This window comes from Aspergillus undulatus (assembly GCF_047715775.1).
Source record: "Aspergillus undulatus strain CBS 261.88 unplaced genomic scaffold BDV17scaffold_80, whole genome shotgun sequence".
In the NCBI taxonomy this organism is placed as follows: Eukaryota; Fungi; Ascomycota; class Eurotiomycetes; order Eurotiales; family Aspergillaceae; genus Aspergillus; species Aspergillus undulatus.
In genome coordinates this window covers 96,444-113,454 of record NW_027396684.1, presented here as the reverse complement: position 1 = coordinate 113,454, position 17,011 = coordinate 96,444, and the positions used below count along the sequence as shown (strand labels likewise).

At 50.1% G+C, this 17,011-nt stretch overlaps 10 protein-coding genes across 10 annotated transcripts; 5 read left to right on the top strand and 5 right to left on the bottom strand.

The window, feature by feature from the left end:
- Positions 1 to 738: 738 nt before the first annotated feature.
- BDV17DRAFT_276117 (uncharacterized protein) lies at positions 739 to 2,091 on the bottom strand. Its single transcript, XM_073759299.1, has 3 exons — positions 1,796 to 2,091; positions 1,164 to 1,732; positions 739 to 1,115 (listed from the first exon to the last, which is right to left on the bottom strand). The coding sequence occupies exons 1-2, from the start codon at positions 1,902 to 1,904 to the stop codon at positions 1,209 to 1,211; spliced, it is 633 nt and encodes a 210-aa protein (XP_073610677.1). The 5' UTR covers positions 1,905 to 2,091; the 3' UTR covers positions 739 to 1,115; positions 1,164 to 1,208.
- Positions 2,001 to 2,839, bottom strand: BDV17DRAFT_230910 (uncharacterized protein). Its single transcript, XM_073755777.1, has 3 exons — positions 2,536 to 2,839; positions 2,432 to 2,482; positions 2,001 to 2,370 (listed from the first exon to the last, which is right to left on the bottom strand). The coding sequence occupies exons 1-3, from the start codon at positions 2,674 to 2,676 to the stop codon at positions 2,098 to 2,100; spliced, it is 465 nt and encodes a 154-aa protein (XP_073610676.1). The 5' UTR covers positions 2,677 to 2,839; the 3' UTR covers positions 2,001 to 2,097.
- Positions 2,840 to 4,291: 1,452 nt separating this feature from the next.
- On the bottom strand, positions 4,292 to 4,937 carry BDV17DRAFT_230885 (uncharacterized protein). The gene is made up of 2 exons (XM_073755776.1): positions 4,764 to 4,937; positions 4,292 to 4,695 (listed from the first exon to the last, which is right to left on the bottom strand). The coding sequence occupies exons 1-2, from the start codon at positions 4,783 to 4,785 to the stop codon at positions 4,406 to 4,408; spliced, it is 312 nt and encodes a 103-aa protein (XP_073610675.1). The 5' UTR covers positions 4,786 to 4,937; the 3' UTR covers positions 4,292 to 4,405.
- Positions 4,938 to 6,112: 1,175 nt separating this feature from the next.
- BDV17DRAFT_276101 (uncharacterized protein) lies at positions 6,113 to 7,038 on the bottom strand. The gene has a single exon (XM_073759298.1). It carries the CDS (start codon positions 6,969 to 6,971, stop codon positions 6,600 to 6,602), a length of 372 nt encoding a protein of 123 aa, XP_073610674.1. The 5' UTR covers positions 6,972 to 7,038; the 3' UTR covers positions 6,113 to 6,599.
- Positions 6,864 to 8,113, top strand: BDV17DRAFT_230872 (uncharacterized protein). The gene has a single exon (XM_073755775.1). It carries the CDS (start codon positions 7,080 to 7,082, stop codon positions 7,848 to 7,850), a length of 771 nt encoding a protein of 256 aa, XP_073610673.1. The 5' UTR covers positions 6,864 to 7,079; the 3' UTR covers positions 7,851 to 8,113.
- Position 8,114: 1 nt separating this feature from the next.
- On the top strand, positions 8,115 to 9,484 carry BDV17DRAFT_230838 (uncharacterized protein). The gene has a single exon (XM_073755774.1). It carries the CDS (start codon positions 8,378 to 8,380, stop codon positions 9,260 to 9,262), a length of 885 nt encoding a protein of 294 aa, XP_073610672.1. The 5' UTR covers positions 8,115 to 8,377; the 3' UTR covers positions 9,263 to 9,484.
- Positions 9,472 to 10,049, top strand: BDV17DRAFT_276097 (uncharacterized protein). Its single transcript, XM_073759297.1, has one exon. The coding sequence runs from the start codon at positions 9,486 to 9,488 to the stop codon at positions 9,843 to 9,845; it is 360 nt and encodes a 119-aa protein (XP_073610671.1). The 5' UTR covers positions 9,472 to 9,485; the 3' UTR covers positions 9,846 to 10,049.
- A 409-nt stretch (positions 10,050 to 10,458) lies between these two features.
- Positions 10,459 to 11,224, top strand: BDV17DRAFT_296016 (uncharacterized protein; the record flags this gene model as incomplete). The annotated part of the gene is made up of 2 exons (XM_073763204.1): positions 10,459 to 10,686; positions 10,742 to 11,224. The coding sequence occupies 2 exons, from the start codon at positions 10,459 to 10,461 to the stop codon at positions 11,222 to 11,224; spliced, it is 711 nt and encodes a 236-aa protein (XP_073610670.1).
- Positions 11,225 to 11,300: 76 nt separating this feature from the next.
- On the bottom strand, positions 11,301 to 12,174 carry BDV17DRAFT_276096 (uncharacterized protein). The gene has a single exon (XM_073759296.1). The coding sequence runs from the start codon at positions 12,138 to 12,140 to the stop codon at positions 11,832 to 11,834; it is 309 nt and encodes a 102-aa protein (XP_073610669.1). The 5' UTR covers positions 12,141 to 12,174; the 3' UTR covers positions 11,301 to 11,831.
- A 2,747-nt stretch (positions 12,175 to 14,921) lies between these two features.
- Positions 14,922 to 16,882, top strand: BDV17DRAFT_276094 (uncharacterized protein). Its single transcript, XM_073759295.1, has 4 exons — positions 14,922 to 15,336; positions 15,415 to 15,710; positions 15,768 to 15,882; positions 15,949 to 16,882. The coding sequence occupies exons 1-4, from the start codon at positions 15,044 to 15,046 to the stop codon at positions 16,832 to 16,834; spliced, it is 1,590 nt and encodes a 529-aa protein (XP_073610668.1). The 5' UTR covers positions 14,922 to 15,043; the 3' UTR covers positions 16,835 to 16,882.
- The last annotated feature ends 129 nt before the right edge of the window (positions 16,883 to 17,011 follow it).

Sequence of the window (17,011 nt, the reverse complement as noted above, 5' to 3'; positions counted from 1 at the left end):
TGTTGCACGCATGGCCTGATATTGAGGTGTTGTCGCCATCAAGGTGCGTTACCAGTGATTACTCATATCTTAGTCAGCGATCCCGCTTCTTCTGTGGGTCCGTCCCTTTCGAGACAGGAAGAACATCTATCTCATGAAATCAAACCCTACGTTTAACAATAATATTATAATAAGTAAAGAAGATATTATAAATACTAAACCTGTAAGGGGACGTAAATAGATGGATCTTCCTATCTAATCGTGCCGTATGTACAAGAAGGAATCGCTGAAAAAGAGAACAGATCAGGAGGGGCAGGAACCACGTGACCACAGCCGCGTAAGCTACGCGGTGCATGTTATGGGATCAACCCATAACACTATTAATCAGTTCTCTCCTCTGCACCTTTAGTTTCGGTAGTTTCAGTATTCGCAGTAGAGTAACAGGCAGCCGGGGTAGGATATATATTACTGCAGTCGAAAAGGATAAAATTATCATATTTATTTATGTCTTTGCAGCAGTCATTCCGGTTACTGCAAGAGTCGCATGGGACAGTACCGCCAAGATCAACCGCCTGCTTGCGCATGTTCGTAATATGGACCTGTTGAACCAGCCAGCAAGCGCTTGGGAAGCAGTTATCAAGTAGTTAATATACCTCACCAAGATAGCTCTAAGACAGTCTAGCTTTTAAGTGACCTTACGCATAATCGAACATTCAACAAAATTGTAAGGTCAAACAATATACAACTCGTATAATATGTATAGACAACACTAGTTACATTATTATATATAGCCTGTGAGTTATGTTTAGGAGTAAATCTGGTGTGATGCTACTATCGACTATAGCCACAACAACAACCAAAAAACAATAAGCAACAGCCATTTATATCTGAGATATAAGCTAAACTTTTGGCTTGGTTTAAACTGCTCCGAATATATTCAGCAGAGCTGCACGCTTTTGCAAGACCATATTGCTTTCGCCAGACCAGTCTCCTTTGGTAGTCGGAGCAAGGTGATTCTGATCCATTCGCTGTCAAGTCCAACATGACGAAGACAAGCAGTAACAAAGGAGAGCAGTGTTTCAAACATTTGACGCCAAGGCATTTAGATATTAGATCTAGTGGCAGAAGTTATGCTCCTGCCATGTTGTTAGCCAAAGAGCCGATGAGGTGTCTAAGAGCATTACCTGCCATATAAGACGCATTCAAGGAGGGTTAAAAATGGGAGCCTTTCAAGCATTCGCATTCCTGACACGCTCCCTGTAGGTATTAAACTCTTTTTCGAGTCTCTGTATGTGCTCCTTATTCTTATTCAATGTATCCTCTCTTGCTTGCTCAGCGGCATCAAGCCGTTGACGTAAGCTTTTCTGTTCTTCCTTAATCTCTTTTATCTCTCCTGAAAGGGCTGCGCGCTCTCTAGCCTCCGTGTCTTTGTTTAGGGCAAGTATTTGGTAGGTTATGTTCAACCAAGTCCGTATTTGTGCAAAGCTTTGCTCCAAAGATACCTCACTGAGAGGTATAGGATGTGGCCTCGATCCGGGCACTGTACTTGGGGTTCTGGCGGGATTGACTGGGTTTCCTGAGCCAGCATCCTTCACGCTTGATGTGGGAGCCGGTACGGATCCAGCAAGGGCAGATGGTGGCGTAGGCGGTGCACCGGACGGACGGAAAGATGAGCCTTTAATTGCAGATGTGCCAAGCTTCTCAATCGTAGAGGGGGGCACAGAGCCGACTTCACTAAGCGGGACAGGATAGACTGAGGTCACGTCAACTGATGCTGATGCTCCGATGACGGACTGGGTCTGTGCAGTTGGCTTACTCGTGACTGGATCTCGGGGTGAGGAGAGAGTAGTCTTGAGCTCAATGGTGTTCCCTTGTCGCGTCAATGCTGCGCTTCCGACATTCGCGCATGCTGCTGACGGCGACATCGCGGCTGTCTGCGCAGAGCAAGGAACTGCCGCTTTCTCCGGAGATGGGCTCGGTGAGGCCTCTTGCTGTCCGGTAGACGAAGTAGTGCTCGGTACACTTGGTGGCTTGCGTGGTAGTCTGGCTTCCGTAGCCGTCTGAGATCGGCGTTGTGTTTGTGGTGGAGCCTGCGTTAATGGAACATAGCCCTGGAGCTTACGAGGGTTTAGCTTCTCTTATTAGCGGAAGGGGTCGGGGAGGATGGCTGACCGTATCTACCCGCCCACTATGGTGAATATTGCCATGATCACCATCGCTCTGCTCATCGTCGGTACTTGCTGCTCTAGGCCTTTTGCTCCGACGACCATCAGCGACCGTTGCTGTCGTTGGGGTAGACCCTTCTGTCGTATTAAGATCTGCGATGCCGAGATTGTATTTGCGGTGAGCCGCTCGCAGGATCTTCTTTTGCTGCTGCTCTTTTTCCATCCTCTGCGCAGCGTGAGCCTCTCGGGGTCATAGTGGTAATGTCGATGGGCTTGGAAGAACGAACTGCGTATTCCTGTTTCAGAGCCTTTTCGGTGCGCGTACTAAACAGCCCTAACTTCAAAGGTGTATTAGCCACATTATTCCTCTTCGACATAGAAGGCGACAAACCTCGCGACAAGCCTTGTGGAACTCAGGCCACTTAAGGTCGCTCTGGAGGAGCCTCTTATTCCAGAGTAGCTTGCGTTCCTCGCGCGACCAATGTTTGCGAGTACAGCCCTTTCTAGCTGACGAGGTGCTTTCGTGGACCATTCGAGACGAATCTGATAATTAGAAGTAAGTCACCACGTGAAGTCAAGGGAAGGGCAGCTTTATACCCTCGAGACGCTCAGTCAAACGTCGCAATCGCTATGGAAACCTGGAGTCACTGGTATCCCTTTTGCCTGCGCATGTTTGCTTTTTTCTCCATCTCCCGTCGAACGTGTCTGAGCTATAGCAGCGTGTGTTATTGGGAAATATGTCGGTGTGGTAATTCTGATCGTAAAAAATAATAACAAAAACCAAGTCGAAATCGTGGGAAATTACGGAGACACAAAGAAACGATGAGGTCAAAGACTGACAGGGATTGTTATCCTGCTCTAAGCGATTATGATGACTCGTGTCTGCATCGAAAAGGGGGAATGACCAAGCCACGGGCAAAAGTGTGAACTCGGCTCTGGTTTATATGCATGAAGGAGCCGTGCCCCGGCCGAGGCGCTTGCCGGGACCTGAGAGATACGCGGCTTCCTCGAAGCTCTTGAGGCGAAAGTACGGTACAAAGTTTTGTTTCTCAGAGCCCCGTACGGAGCGTCGACATAGTCAAAGAACGGTCTTATTGGGCATACTGGCAAGGGCGGGAAAAAGGAACTCACGATAGTGACAGCTGCCGCATACCGCACAGCTGCACGTACCCGGTATCAGGTAGTCAACCCGCGTCATGCCGAAGCAAGCCGAGCACTTACGTCGCAAGTGCATTGCCACGGCTACACAGGATATCCCATTCGGGAGGCATTGGCAAGAGACGTATCGACTATGTGGCGTGTTATCAGACCTCGAGTGCAAGCCCCAGTTCCACCTAATTTCCACAGAGACTGATCGAAGCTCGAATGGTTCGACAGCAATGCCCCGATTTGATACCCGCTAAGTGGGGCCATGGAATATCCGTGCAAATCCCGCTGGGTCCCGTCAAAAACTACCCAATCATGGGAGCCCAGTTCGTACCTTAATTCCAGAATTGACCCAGCTGACATGCCCCGAGCCGCCGCATCAACTCCCGCTATGATTTCGAGCTGCGTTCTTTCAGTACTTTTGCATCAATCAATGAAAAGCGGTTGATGGATGCTTCGTGTTGGGAAACCGCTTCTTACGACTGGCTAATGCAATGCGGACGGATCTGCTCCACACAGCCATCATGCGCAGTGCCGCCTGGCTCAGACCTTCTCGAGCCTCGAGCTAGCCTTCAGAGAGGCCCAACTTCAGTCTCCAAGTTTCTGAGTCCGGACGAGCCTTCGTTGTCTCGTAAATCACGAACAGACCACCCTGGCGACCGCTTCAGTAGATCTCATCATCGGTGTCTCAGGACTCAGACCGATATGACTGCTCACACGGATCTCTCCCCCTTCCTGGAAGTGACTACCAAGCGACGGTCTTGGCGTGCTCGAGAACGCAAAAGCAAAAACAAACAAAAGACGTCGAACCAGGGGACGATGGCAAAGAGTTTAGACCCTCTATGTACCCCAGCCTCATCGTGCCTGTTTATTCCGCATAACCTGTGATCCGATGAGTCTGAACAGCTCGTCCTCGGCTCGCTCGACCAAGGTCCGCAGGCGTTGCACAACAAAAAAGCACTGGACACTGGAGGAGAGAGACAAGCTTTGGAATCTACGAGAGCGTTTCCCAAGAGCTGGCTGGAAGGAAATCAAAGCAGTATGGGCCCCTAAATCCATGTTAGAAACGCAAGGGAAAAAAAAGTCTTCTCAAGCTGAGAATCTTGAAGTTCGGTTCATTCGACCGGACACCTGCTGCTTTGTACGAGCAGTATCGAGTTTGTCTTTCTCGTGCCCGCTGTTATGAGTAAAGTTCTGATCCGTTCACAGATCCAGCGGGGGCAGCGAAACCCCGCAACCGACAAGCAGCCCTCGACCGAACCGAGTCCCGCAAGCAACGTGGTGGTGTTGAGACTACCGACCGGCTCTGCTGCACGCCAGGGAGACATGGACGGTAATGCAGCAGCCGACCATGTGGAAAACAACGGTGACGACGCTATGAGTATCAGCAGTGGCGAGGATATCTCTTACCTCGTCCCAACAGAGCCGGTTAGCAATGCCTGTATAACTTACGTCTTCGTGGAATATGCTGACCATGTATAGCCGGCGACGACATTCCTCAGAGTTCATGAGTCGCCAGGACGTGCCCACAGTAGACCGCAGACCCAAGGCGACCATGTGCCTGCCACCACGTCGTACCCACCACCCCCACCACCCCCACCATCCTCGCAGACCTGCACGCAAGTGCAGACCGGAAGTACGTCGAATATCCCGAGTACAGCATACACGCCGACACGTCGCACGGATTCTACACCAACCGCAAGGGAAAAGCCAGTGCAGTCCGGGATACCAGGCACAACGCTACCAGACTCGATATCAATCCCTGACTTACCTCAGGGAATTATAAGCGAACAAACGAAAACTGCATTAATCCAGTTGTTTACTGTTAGTTGCGAAGTCCACGCGAACATGAACCATGATCACAGGAAGGAGATCGAAAGACTGGAGGCTGAGAAGAAGAACCTACTGCAGGAAAAGGACGACGAGAAGAAGAACCTACTACAGGAACTTTCGGACAAGGACGACGAGCTTGCGGCTCTAAAGGCCAAACTAAAAGTCGCTGAGGGCATCATCGGCTCGCAGATGCTCGTCAACAAGAAATACATATGCAGGATGAGAGTAGGGCGAAAGAGCGTGCACGTGAAACCGAGCAATTTGCAAGACACGCAAGAAAGATGCTTAACATCAATGGGAAGTAGTGGCAGTCATCCTCCATGTGTTTCGGTCTGCTTCGCCAATTTCCGCAGTAGAGGCTGAGCACGCATCTCATCCACAATGGATCGTTTTCTTTACCAAGGCGGTATGCTATGGGATTTTTACACAAGACCATGTAGCTTCCCCCAAGCAACAGTACTACATATATAATATTTCATGTAGTTTCTTACGAGAACACTATCGAAAACCAGCCCCACCTGCAAGTTTTAGGCCGCTCCTGGAGAGCTGGTAGGAGGTAGGTTTCTGACCAGGAGCCTGAACCACACCACGTTTGCGAGGGTGTCTCAGATGAATAGACAGCTGTCGGTGGTGGTGGTGGAAAACGACGGCAAGTATGATTCCCTCCAGAGGTCTATCCTACTACCTGCTGTACGTTTATGGGCTACCACCCATTCCAAAAGTAGGTAAACACGGTGGGAAAGAGTGGAAAATTGCCAGGATGTGCCACCCAAGGCTCACTCTGACGAGCAATACAGGAGATTTTGCATGGGCCTTGGCTGTGTAGATAGTCTCAGCTTTCTATCATGGCTGCCCGCCACTTTTGAGCTAATACGTGGCACTCTAAAAAACATGACACCAGGTAACCGCGGGAGCCATGAGAAATTAGTGTAAAAAGAAACAGGGCTTACATGGAAAGAACCTTGGAAAATGGGGGCGCCTCTGTATCGGCAGGTTTGACCCGATCAGTACCAAGCCGGAGCATATCCCTGTCTAGTCCGAGACTCGCTTCTGCACCTTTTGCTTTTTTCACCTGTACTGTAATTTCGCTTTCCCGTTTTCATGGCTTGAGCGTTCGATGAGTCGCTGACCCGCTGTCTCGATGCCGCGTGCTTTGTCGTTCCCTCTGCATTTCATCTTAGTTACCGTTCTCATTTTGCCCCTGACATTCTCGAAGCGTCGCTGCACTCTCCTAAGCGTACTCTGTCTCTTGATTTGTATCCTTGCCTGCCGAAACGATATCTATTGCTCCCCAAAATGAACGACAAACGTCCCAGGAGCGACCATCAACAACCTCGCCGGCGTGGGCGCCCTCGAACGTCGTTCGGAGTAGAAACCGTAGTCCGATGGTCTGCGCAGGATCGAAACCGACTTTACCACCTAAAGAATCGGCCTGAGTATAAGAATCTCAGCTGGGAGGAGTTTCAAAGGGTTTGTTCAGCTGCTAATACCATATACCAACCATTGGAGAAAAGGGTTTGCTGACCGCGATCTTTCACTTATAGCTGGACTTCTTTCCGGGCCGTACTTGTCTTGCCCTGTCAATGGCATATGCCGTACGTCTATGGTTGTATTCTGATCTACGGTAACTCGTGCTGACACGAAATAGCGAGTTGAGAAAAGGGTATTGAGGGGAGGCAGTGTCCTGGCCGACAATTCGTTCAAGCGCTTCTCACACCCTCCATCGAACTCCTCTGACGGCCGGCCGAGCAAGAGGCCGAAGCTCGAAGACAGTGAAAAGGATGATGAAGTCAGCAGCAGCGATGAGAATTGTACGGAAGACGAGGACGGCAGTGAGTATGAAGGCATCACCTCGAGCGAAGACGAGACAGGCGAAAATACCACGAGTCCACACGCCGTTGCTGCAGGAGAAACCGTGAGTCGTTTCAATTCACTGCTCGCTTCAATCATCATCTAATGTGGTTAATATGCTTGCAGTCCACCGAGCGCGCCGAACGACCTGCTAAACACGATGCCTGTCACGAGCCATTATTACATACCGGGACCGCACCGCAACCTCCCCAACCCAGAGGAACTACCTCCCCATCCTTCCGCCATACGAGACATGTCTCCTGGGATCCAGCTATTTCACAGGATACGAATGCCACCATGCGTGTTGACAAACCTTCGACATCCGTCTGCTCAGCGCCTCCATCAGCTTCCGCACAGCTTTCAGCTAACTACGAGCCAGAGGCGGGTTTACGGCCGCCCTTGCCAGCGCCACGGCAACCGTCCGTTCCCGCTAGCATGTCGCTGCCAGACCAGTTCTTCACACATGCAGTGCAGAACCTGATCCAGTGCGCCCATGCACTCGCCCAGCACAAGACATATCTTTCCGAGATGAATATGAAGCAGGACGCTGAAGCTGCACTCGTGAGGCAGGAGCTCCAAAGCGTCAAGCAGAGCCTCAACGCATTCTCAGAGATAAGGCGCAAGTGTGATGGGTTCGAGAAAATGCTCGAGGGAATGAGCACGCTTGAGACGAAGGTCGAGGGCATGGAGAAGCTGACAGCGGACGTGGCTGTTATCGACCAATTGCGGACGGAGGCCACTGAGACTCTTAGGAAGGTGGACGATATCAGTAAGAAGGTAGCCCAGATAGAGGGGCGGGTGCAAATGCTGGATGGACTCGAGAACCTTTCAGCTTTGGATATGTTAAGGGGGTGTTTGGGCCCAAATACTAAATGAGGTGTGTACAACAAATCAGATACATATGAAACAATGTATCAATACGTACTCGGGGGCAAACGATTATCTTGCATGTATGATTATGGTGCTATACTCCGTACTTGAGGTTCTTTCCAGATCTGTCGCCAATAATTTGGACCACGACCATGCCTTAAGACTAATCTTCTATGCTGTATGGGAGCTGTATTAACCTCATGCTGGACTTGCCGTAATTTTTGTTAATCGCTGCAGCTGGATGCTGTGTTGGAAAGTTGCACAATGTATGAAGTTTAGGAGTAATCATTGTGGACAGGATTCGGACGCTTTGTATATATAGCTGCAAGTAACATTTGAGAACGCGAAGCAAACCTACTCTCCCTCATTGATACCCTCTTTTACAGGTGGGCCAAATACCAACATATGGTCGCTGGGCAAGTGCTGGTGGTTATAAATTTTTTTTTTTTTAAATCGCACCTGCCGCAGGTAGCAGTACATCCACCTTCGAGTCACTTTTGCGACCTCCAATTATTATCACGATCCGTCTTCCAATGAACCAGTCGGTAATCTCTATCACAGGGGGCCGTCATCCCTCAGTCGGCCAAACGCCGCGGTCAACGTCCCACCTTACGTCTCTAGTCGATATGTTCGAGCAGCAATCTTCCGTATGGCAAAACTTCCGTGTTTCCTCTTCAACGGACAGCAAACGGTACAGGCTTTTTCTGATTGGCTACATAAACAGGCCTCAGCCTCGCGGCGCCTGCGGTTCAGCGTCGCCTGGAATTCACTCCGCTGCGCGCCATATGAGTCTGCCTACTCATCCTCTTTCCTTAGCCTGCCACTGGAACTATAACATCTGTCAGAATGTCAACTGCTGTGGCCAAAGTCGCACCCCTGAAGCCGGAGGTTCGTGTCGGCCAGGCAATATTTCACGCGCACCAGGTTGCTACCGCGCCGCCGGGAGTCCCAGACGTCATGCAACTTACAGCGGAAATCAATCGATCCATGGGGGTAGGAGGACGATGCTATGGACCAAGGTTCACCAATATTCTACAAGCCGTGTAGGAGTTCGCTGCCCTGGGCGACATCGTTCTTGGGGGTACACAAAATCTTCTGGCATGAGGGGTATGGGGTCTCGTACGCATGACATTCTTGTCAGATACACGTCGTATTTCGAGCGACTGTCAATGATCTTATGGCAGTTGGTCGGTCTGCCCACGGTATCAGATCATGGGTGCGGTCTATCCCAAGTCCGAGCGATTGAGATTATGCATGCTGGAGTACTTCATAGTGATCGTGCACGTCTGTCACCATGCGCTGCGCCTTACCCAAATGTCGGTGCTGCAGCAGTGGGTTTCAACACTAGTCGACTCAAGGCTGGACAGCTTTTGCTCGGATTTGGATCTGTGGGCAACAACAATAAGAGAAGAAGTTAACCTACTCATTGCGCAACAGATGTCGGGCGAGACTGCAGAAAACACCTGGTTTAGACACCGCGCCACCCGCCATCGTGATTCAAAGTCACACACGAAGCGCCTTCGATTGAGACAACGTGACCTCAATGCTTGTTCGACGTACGACCATGTTCATGGTTGGAAAAGAATCCGCAAAACAGGCAATACAACCATCTTAAACGACTCGGAGCCTTCCAAGGCATGGATGGAGCAAGGAGGCTCACGTAGTTTGATTTGTACTGGGACACAGGGCTCAGGAAAGACAGTTCTGCTGGCCAATCTTGTCGGCAACACTAATATACATGCAAAGAAGTCCACAGTCATTTCGTATTTCTTCTGTGAACACGACGTGATTCAAAGTTTGACAGCGCGCACTGTTATCGGTTCTCTGGCACGTCAGTTTTTTTCACAATCACCACTTGACGATGAGAGCGTCCTTCTACCACATAGCGACCTGTTTGACCTCGACATGGTCCGCATTTTGGCCAGGAGACGTCTTCCGGCAGAGTATAAGGTCTGTTTTGTTCTTGATGGTATCACGCATTGTCCAAAGAATGATTATTGAGACACTGCGATCGCTCCAGCAGGAGTTCTCCATTTCGATATGTATTCCACTCAGGTCCGAGTCATCTGATCTTTGGAGCAGATGTCCAAATTGCCTGAGGTCACCACATTCTCGATGCCAGTAGGTAACCCAGATATCGACGTATAAAAAGATAAAAATTAGATATAATATTTCCTAGTTATAAAAGAATAGGTTACCTCAGACCTAAGATATAATTATAATATATTTAAAATTAATAATTATAAGTTATACTTCTCTTTTATTATACCCTTAATAGTTGTTATGGGCTCCTCGTACGAGGCACCTTTTTCAGTTGTTACTCGGTCATCATGTGACCTCTACGAATTTTCCCTGCACAAGCACGATCTCTTCTCGACAAACTCTTCTTGTATATACAGCATGATATATAGTTTAGCACAAACATATCGTCCCCTTACAATAGTACCTTTATTAACTAGCTCTCTTTATACTTATTTAAAATGGTTAAATATGATTGAATTATAATAGATATATACTTTTATATTATATAAATCCTGGCTATTGTTACTAGTAATTTATTTCTTACGATATAATAAAACCTAGGAACGCAAACGTCCTCGGCCTCCAAGTGCTCATGGCAAAAGAGCCCCAGCTTGCTGTCGTGCATGGATTAGTCCTTGACCGGATCCAGCAGCTGAAGCGCAAAGTGGTGATGTTTGGGTCTAGATGCTCGCCTGTGAGCTATGGGATTATCTGTGATATTTTATATGACCCGGAGAAACATATGGGTGAGCCGGCGAGGCAGGATCCGCGCTATAAGAATATCTATGCTGTTGACCAGATTGAGTGGCTTGTTATCCAGGTATGTACCCTTATGGACTTACTAGTTCTCAATGGAACTAACGATCGAACATAAGGGTCATGCGGTCCCTCACACGGGAATCTCCAAGGATTTCCACTTGAAAATGAGACCCGGCGAGGAGCATCTTCCGTGGAAAGTGCATATCGTGATGTCTACAGATATTCCCAATAGGCTACCACAGAGCATGGGAGGGAACGTGCAGCATGTCTGCAGCTTAGATATAGACACAGAGAACGTGGATCGGAAGCTAAAGAATAGACGGTGGTATAGCATGCGTCCGCAGTATTGGCGTGCCACGTTTGATGCCCGTGTTGTTGTCGGCGCGGCAGACTTGACATTCCAGTTGTGGTCAAAGGATGAATGGATTCGGAGCAGCCAACATGAGCCCATCAAGGTGCAGTGGATGCCAGCGGTGGCTATGAGTGAGGATGGCAGGGAGTTAGTATTTGCAGTGTTCGTCCTACGTATAGCACTTATCCGAGCATTAGTATCCCTCACCCTTGAAGTGGAAACGCAACATTTGGCGCCCAATGCATAGACTGAAATCCACCCCAGCTTCTTCTGTAACGTTGCGTTAAAGCTACTGGCGGCGGCGTCCGCGCAATGCTGATCAGATATAGCTCAGGACCGCCGGACGGCGAGCCTGAACGCAGTCAGCTGGCTGGCAGTAACTGGCTGAATGCCTCCGTTTGAAAAGCTGTCGTGCCTGATTGGGCTGATTGGGATGTACAGAGGTATCTAGGGTATGGACGGAGTCTGAACCCCCGCTCAGTTATCTCGCAGATCCGTGCCGGATTGCCGGACATGCAGCAGTGTAGTGAGAAGTTTCATGAGCGGTCGGACCAATAAGACATTCAGTGGCCGGCGAAACGAGGGATAGTACATGATTTCAACATCTTTACTATGTTTTCTTGCTCTCCTGCGCTCGATTGAGAGGCCTCATCTGTTTGCATATCTGCTCTAGCGTACTGATCTCTCTTCTAGAGAACGAGAGTATCCGCTAGGTCGTCAGCAGTGTCGCATCTCGCCTGTGATTAGAGTATGCTGCAGAGGCCCCCTTTCCATAATTTTGGGCTTTGCGAAGGTAGTGGAGGGGAGCAACGCCTATAAGGCTGGACCTCCAAAACCAACAGCAGTCATCTGGCTCACTCTTCCCTTTGCACGAAATATCTATTCATGTCCTTAAATTTCAGCGTTGTTATGATCCCAGACACGGACCCGATGACAAGAGAATTCCCCATGACATCACACGATTCCACCTGCCGATCCTGGGGCAGATAGAGCACCCTTCGACCACTGTAGGTAATCCACCGGCCTTCAATGATCCACGGGCACAGCTCTCCATTCGGTAGGAAAATTGTTGGCGTCACGAGAAAGTTATCCTTCGTTTTCACCCGAGACAAGGTTGGTATATTCCAGTATTGCGATAGGCCATAACATGACGTTGAGACCATCGTGACCTCGTCTGGTGAAAAAGTAATCCTCTTTACTCCGCCTACGGTATCAAGAGAAACATGATTATAGTATCCAGTGCGTAAGTCGAACAGTCCGATATGGTTAGTAAATCCACAAGCTAGGTATGCACCACAAGGGGAGAACTCAACAGTATGGGGCGAGTCCGTGAATACCTGTACTGTTGACGATAGTGTCCAGGCGCCCACTGCCCACAAGAACACATCACTAACACCATAATATGTAGTCGCTAGCAGCGTACCGTCGGGTGAGAAAGCAACGGATCGAGTCCAGTGAGATTCAGTGTCTATATATCCGGCAGTGGGAGAATTCGGCATGACCAGTCGTCAAGCGCCAAAATCTGAACCATACCATCCAAGAGGGCAAAGGCTGAGAGAGAGCCATCGGGCGAGAAGGCTAAATCAGGAATATAAGGCATGTCATCAGGAACATATACGACCTCATTCGTGGCCGTATTCCAGGTTCGGACCATTGAGTCAATTGACACGGATGCAGCTATCACACCTGTTGGCGAAAGTCTTACAACCTCCACACTGGTCTGGTACTGTGCGAAGCTGTCCGGAAAAACATTCTCGTCAAGAGTCCATAAGCGCACTGGTCCCCAATACGCGGACGATGCCAGAAGCTGACAGTCTGGGAAGAATACTACTTCTGTGATCTGAGTTGCCTCCGCAGCCAGCCTGCACTTCACCGACCAGCTGGTGGTGGCAAATCTGTGAATATGTCCCTTAGAAGATCCTGTGGTTAACATTCTGCCATCGGAAGAGAAAGCCAGTGTTGATAGGCCACCGCCAGGCACTTCAAGCTCTCTCGTCGGGCTCGCAAATGGCTTCCCACAATTGCACCTTTTTCGCAAAATCAGTGGCTGTGGCGAGGAATTCAGTACCGGGGCACCAGGCGACGGACAGACTCGAATAATTATCCAAGATGTATTGCAGCGACCCAGTATTGGAGTTGTGGACCCAGACTTTATGATCAAAGCTGCCTGTAACCACACTTTTGTCATCATATGAGAACGAGAGGCTAATCACATCATTGGTATGCCCTCCCAGGACATGCTTTAGAGTTAGTGATTCGGAGTCCCATATTCCTCCCTCTTCATTGCATGTAGCCATTAATGAACCACGATTGGAGAAGGTCACTTGGACGGCGACAACTGAGATGTCATTAAAGGTATGGACCAGGTTTCCAGTGGCAACGTCCCAAACATGCGCTCCGGAGCCTGGAAATCCAGAGATCAGCCTTTCGCCGTCCCTTGAGAAGGCTATAGACCGCGCTGTGAATAGCCCAGGATTAATGCTCAATTTTAGAAAGCCTGTGCTCACGTTCCAGACACAAATGCTTTCATAACCATGTCCAGATGCGAGTAATTTACCATCAGGCGAGAATTTCACACATGCCACTAACGAAGGGATCGAATCCAGGGCGATAGATGAGTGCCATAAGGTGGAATGATCTGCTCCAGGCTGTCATTTTTCAGACGGCGAAACCAGTAGTCCACGGAAAAGTCTGGTCTTCCGGTGAAGAAAAGCCTCAATGGGACCAAACCAAGCTTCCTTGCCTGAATCACTAAGCCAAGAATGACGCAGATGTGGGAGACAGGATCACACTCGTCCACCGCGTCTACTACAATGACCACTGGTTTCTTCGAGTTGATGTCTGGGTACTCCTGTTCCAGACGAAAGAGTGATCCTAGAACGAGATGCTCCCATTGCTCCGCATAAGCCTTGGTGAAGATATCGGGAGTCGAGGAGATGGTCTTATATATTATTGATTTCAATTGATCCATGATTTCTTCCGGAAACACGGAGCTGAGGCAAAGTTGATGTGCAATGCTACCGAAAATCTTTCCTGCATGTCCTTGATCACCTGCTCCACGTGAGGAGAAGAAGCTTGTTCCTAGGGACTTCTCTATTGAGAAATGACGCGCGACAGTTCTGGCAATAGTGGTCTTGCCAGTTTCAGCTACACCTTGGAGCCAGGAAACTGGTTTCGCGTTCTGACGTCCGACCCACTGATAGATCTCCGCCACGAGAGCAACTCGGGTGTTCTCAAGGCAATCTGAGCATGTGGAATATCCCGATTCTATTTGGCGCTCATGCATGGCACAAAATAGCAATGGCGAGCATACTTGATGCCGCTTTCAAACTTGCTTGACTAATTTTTGTGTCTTCTGTCTTGAGCATTTGAACAGTCCACCGACATGCATCAAGCCAGTTGTATGACATAATTCTAAGATACATTGGCAGCAAACCACACGCTTGCGTTGTTGGACCAGACGTCACGGATTGTTGGTGTCTGACCACAAGGAACTCTTATGCGAGGAGCTCACGAGGCTGAGCATAATATTCTAGGCGCGTCCGTGCCCTACCGGGCGTGGCAATGCTGCAGCCTTCGGGTCCATGGACCCCGGGGCCCCGGGCGACAGACGGCCACTTCCCGATTAGGCGATGCCAGCCGCTCGCTGACATAACCTAAGCCCTGCTGTCTTGGCTCGAGCGCGACATTAGGTACACGAGATTCCTTCTTCATTATCATTGGTTTTGCCCAGGCCGGTTGGGGGCCAGAGTGCGTCATACCAAGTCACCAAGGTCTGTCGGTAAGTTCCAGCTTGTGTGGATCTGCGTCGTTCCAAGACAGCACAGCCCTATCCAAACCGGAAATAGAGTCGTTCGTGACGGTCAACCTATACTGATCGACAGCTATTCGCCGAGTCAACCGCCCTTCATCTGCATCTATACATCATGCCATGCCATGCCATGCCATGCCACCGCATTGCCATGGTCTGTAGTCATGGCAAACAGCGAGTAGCGCTGGGTTCTGGATATAAGTATGTTCCCCAACACCCAAGTTACAGCTCATACTCGATGGCTACATCTCCAAAATGCGGTCCTCACGTTTCTTACTTCCAGCTGTGCTTTTCAGCACAGCATTTGCCAAAATCGACTGGTCACCATGCAACGAGACCGAGTCAACCCCCCTTTTCGCACGCTTCCAATGCGCAACCCTAGATGTCCCCTTTGACTACACCAGTCCTAGCTCTACCGAGACTCTTTCTCTCCAGCTCATCAAGATTCCAGCACCACTGGGGTCAAAGGGGAGTATCCTCGCCAACCCCGGTGGACCAGGCCAACCCGGGCGGAGTGGAATCGCGCAGCTTGCGTCCCCTCTCATTCCGTACGTATTTCCTTCCTACATTCTTTTTCGCTGCAGGCCAGGATACGGGAGTGAACAGTGACTAACCTAGCCGGTCAGGTTAACCGGCGGCGAATACGACATTATCTCGTTTGACACGCGAGGCACGGAAAACACCATCCCCTTTGAGTGTACCCAGAATGAAATCGATCAATATGCAATGTACAAGGCGATGGTACCCGGGAATAGCTCCGAGGGGGCGATAGGAACGCTCTGGGCGCGTGGGACAATCGACGCCGAGCAGTGCGCTGCAAATGCGTCGAGGGTCGGGTCTGTTTTGACAACGGCGTTTGTGGCCAGGGACATGATGCAGATTGTGGACGCGCTGGAGGAGGATGGGCTGCTCCGATACTGGGGTATGGCCTCCCTGCCTCAAGGAATTGGAGTCATGGAAGTGCTGACCGGCTGATCAGGGCTCTCGTACGGAGCAACCCTAGGCGCAACAGTGGCCGCCATGTTCCCCGATCGAATGGACAAGATCATTCTGGACGGGGTGCAGAATCCGCACGAGTACTACCATTCGACTGCGTAAGCCCCGTTTTACTTGATGGTGTTTTTTCCCTTGCAGAAGATGAAAGTCGTTAATAGTCGCAGCAACATTGAAGAATGGACCGACGCTGACGCCGCCTTCTCCGACCTCTTCGCCCACTGCGTCAAGGCCGGCCCCGAGCTCTGCCCGCTGGCTGCCCACAACAAGACTGCCGCAGCCCTGGAGGAAATGACATGGCGATTCCTTGACCGAGTCAAGACCCATCCCATCCCCGTGGGCCCAATGCTGCTGGATTACTCCGGGCTGAAGGGCTACTTCCAGCAAACCATGTATGGAATGAGAAACTGGCCGAACTTAATAAAGCTCCTCAACAATCTCCTTTTCAATGTCGAGTACGATGACATGGAAATTACCCTGCAGACAACGGCCCAAACCCTGAGCACAGACCCATCGCTGCGCGAAGCAGCCCGAAGGGCCACTATCTCGCTAGCCGGGATCTACTGCGGCGATAACCAAGTCCGCACAGAGTCACTGCACGACTTCCAGCCTACCATCCGCGCCCTCTACAACACTAGCCGGCTATCTGGGGACGGCGGGCTCGGATCCTACATGGGCTGTCAGCAGTGGAGAATCTCGCCTAAGGAAGTCTACCGCGGCCCGTTTTCGGCAAGAACCAAAACGCCGCTCTTGATCATCGGAAACACGCTAGACTCGCACACCCCGCTGAAGTCGGCGTATAATGTCAGCGCCGGGTATGAGGGGAGCGTAGTGCTCGAGGTTAATGGGAACGGGCATGCCTCGAGCAGTGTGCCGAGTATGTGTCTGTTTGAGAAGACGACGACCTTTTGGAAGGATGGTACGCTCCCGGAGGAGGGCACGGTTTGCGAGAGGGATGTAGAGCCATTTACGGGGGTTTGGTGGCCTGAGGTGCTCAGGGAGGGTGGTGTTGATGAGGCCTTGTTGGTTTATGATCTTGAAGCTAGTGCTTGAATTTGATATCATTACATCAATATAGTTACATACAAGTCTCAGCATATGCAATATGTACAGGGCGGAGCTTTACCAGGATGATTGGTAATTTGCTGAGTGGACGAATGATCTGATCTTGGAATCCATAGTCGGTCATATTAGAGACGGAACAACTTTATTGTTGCTGTACAATGGTTG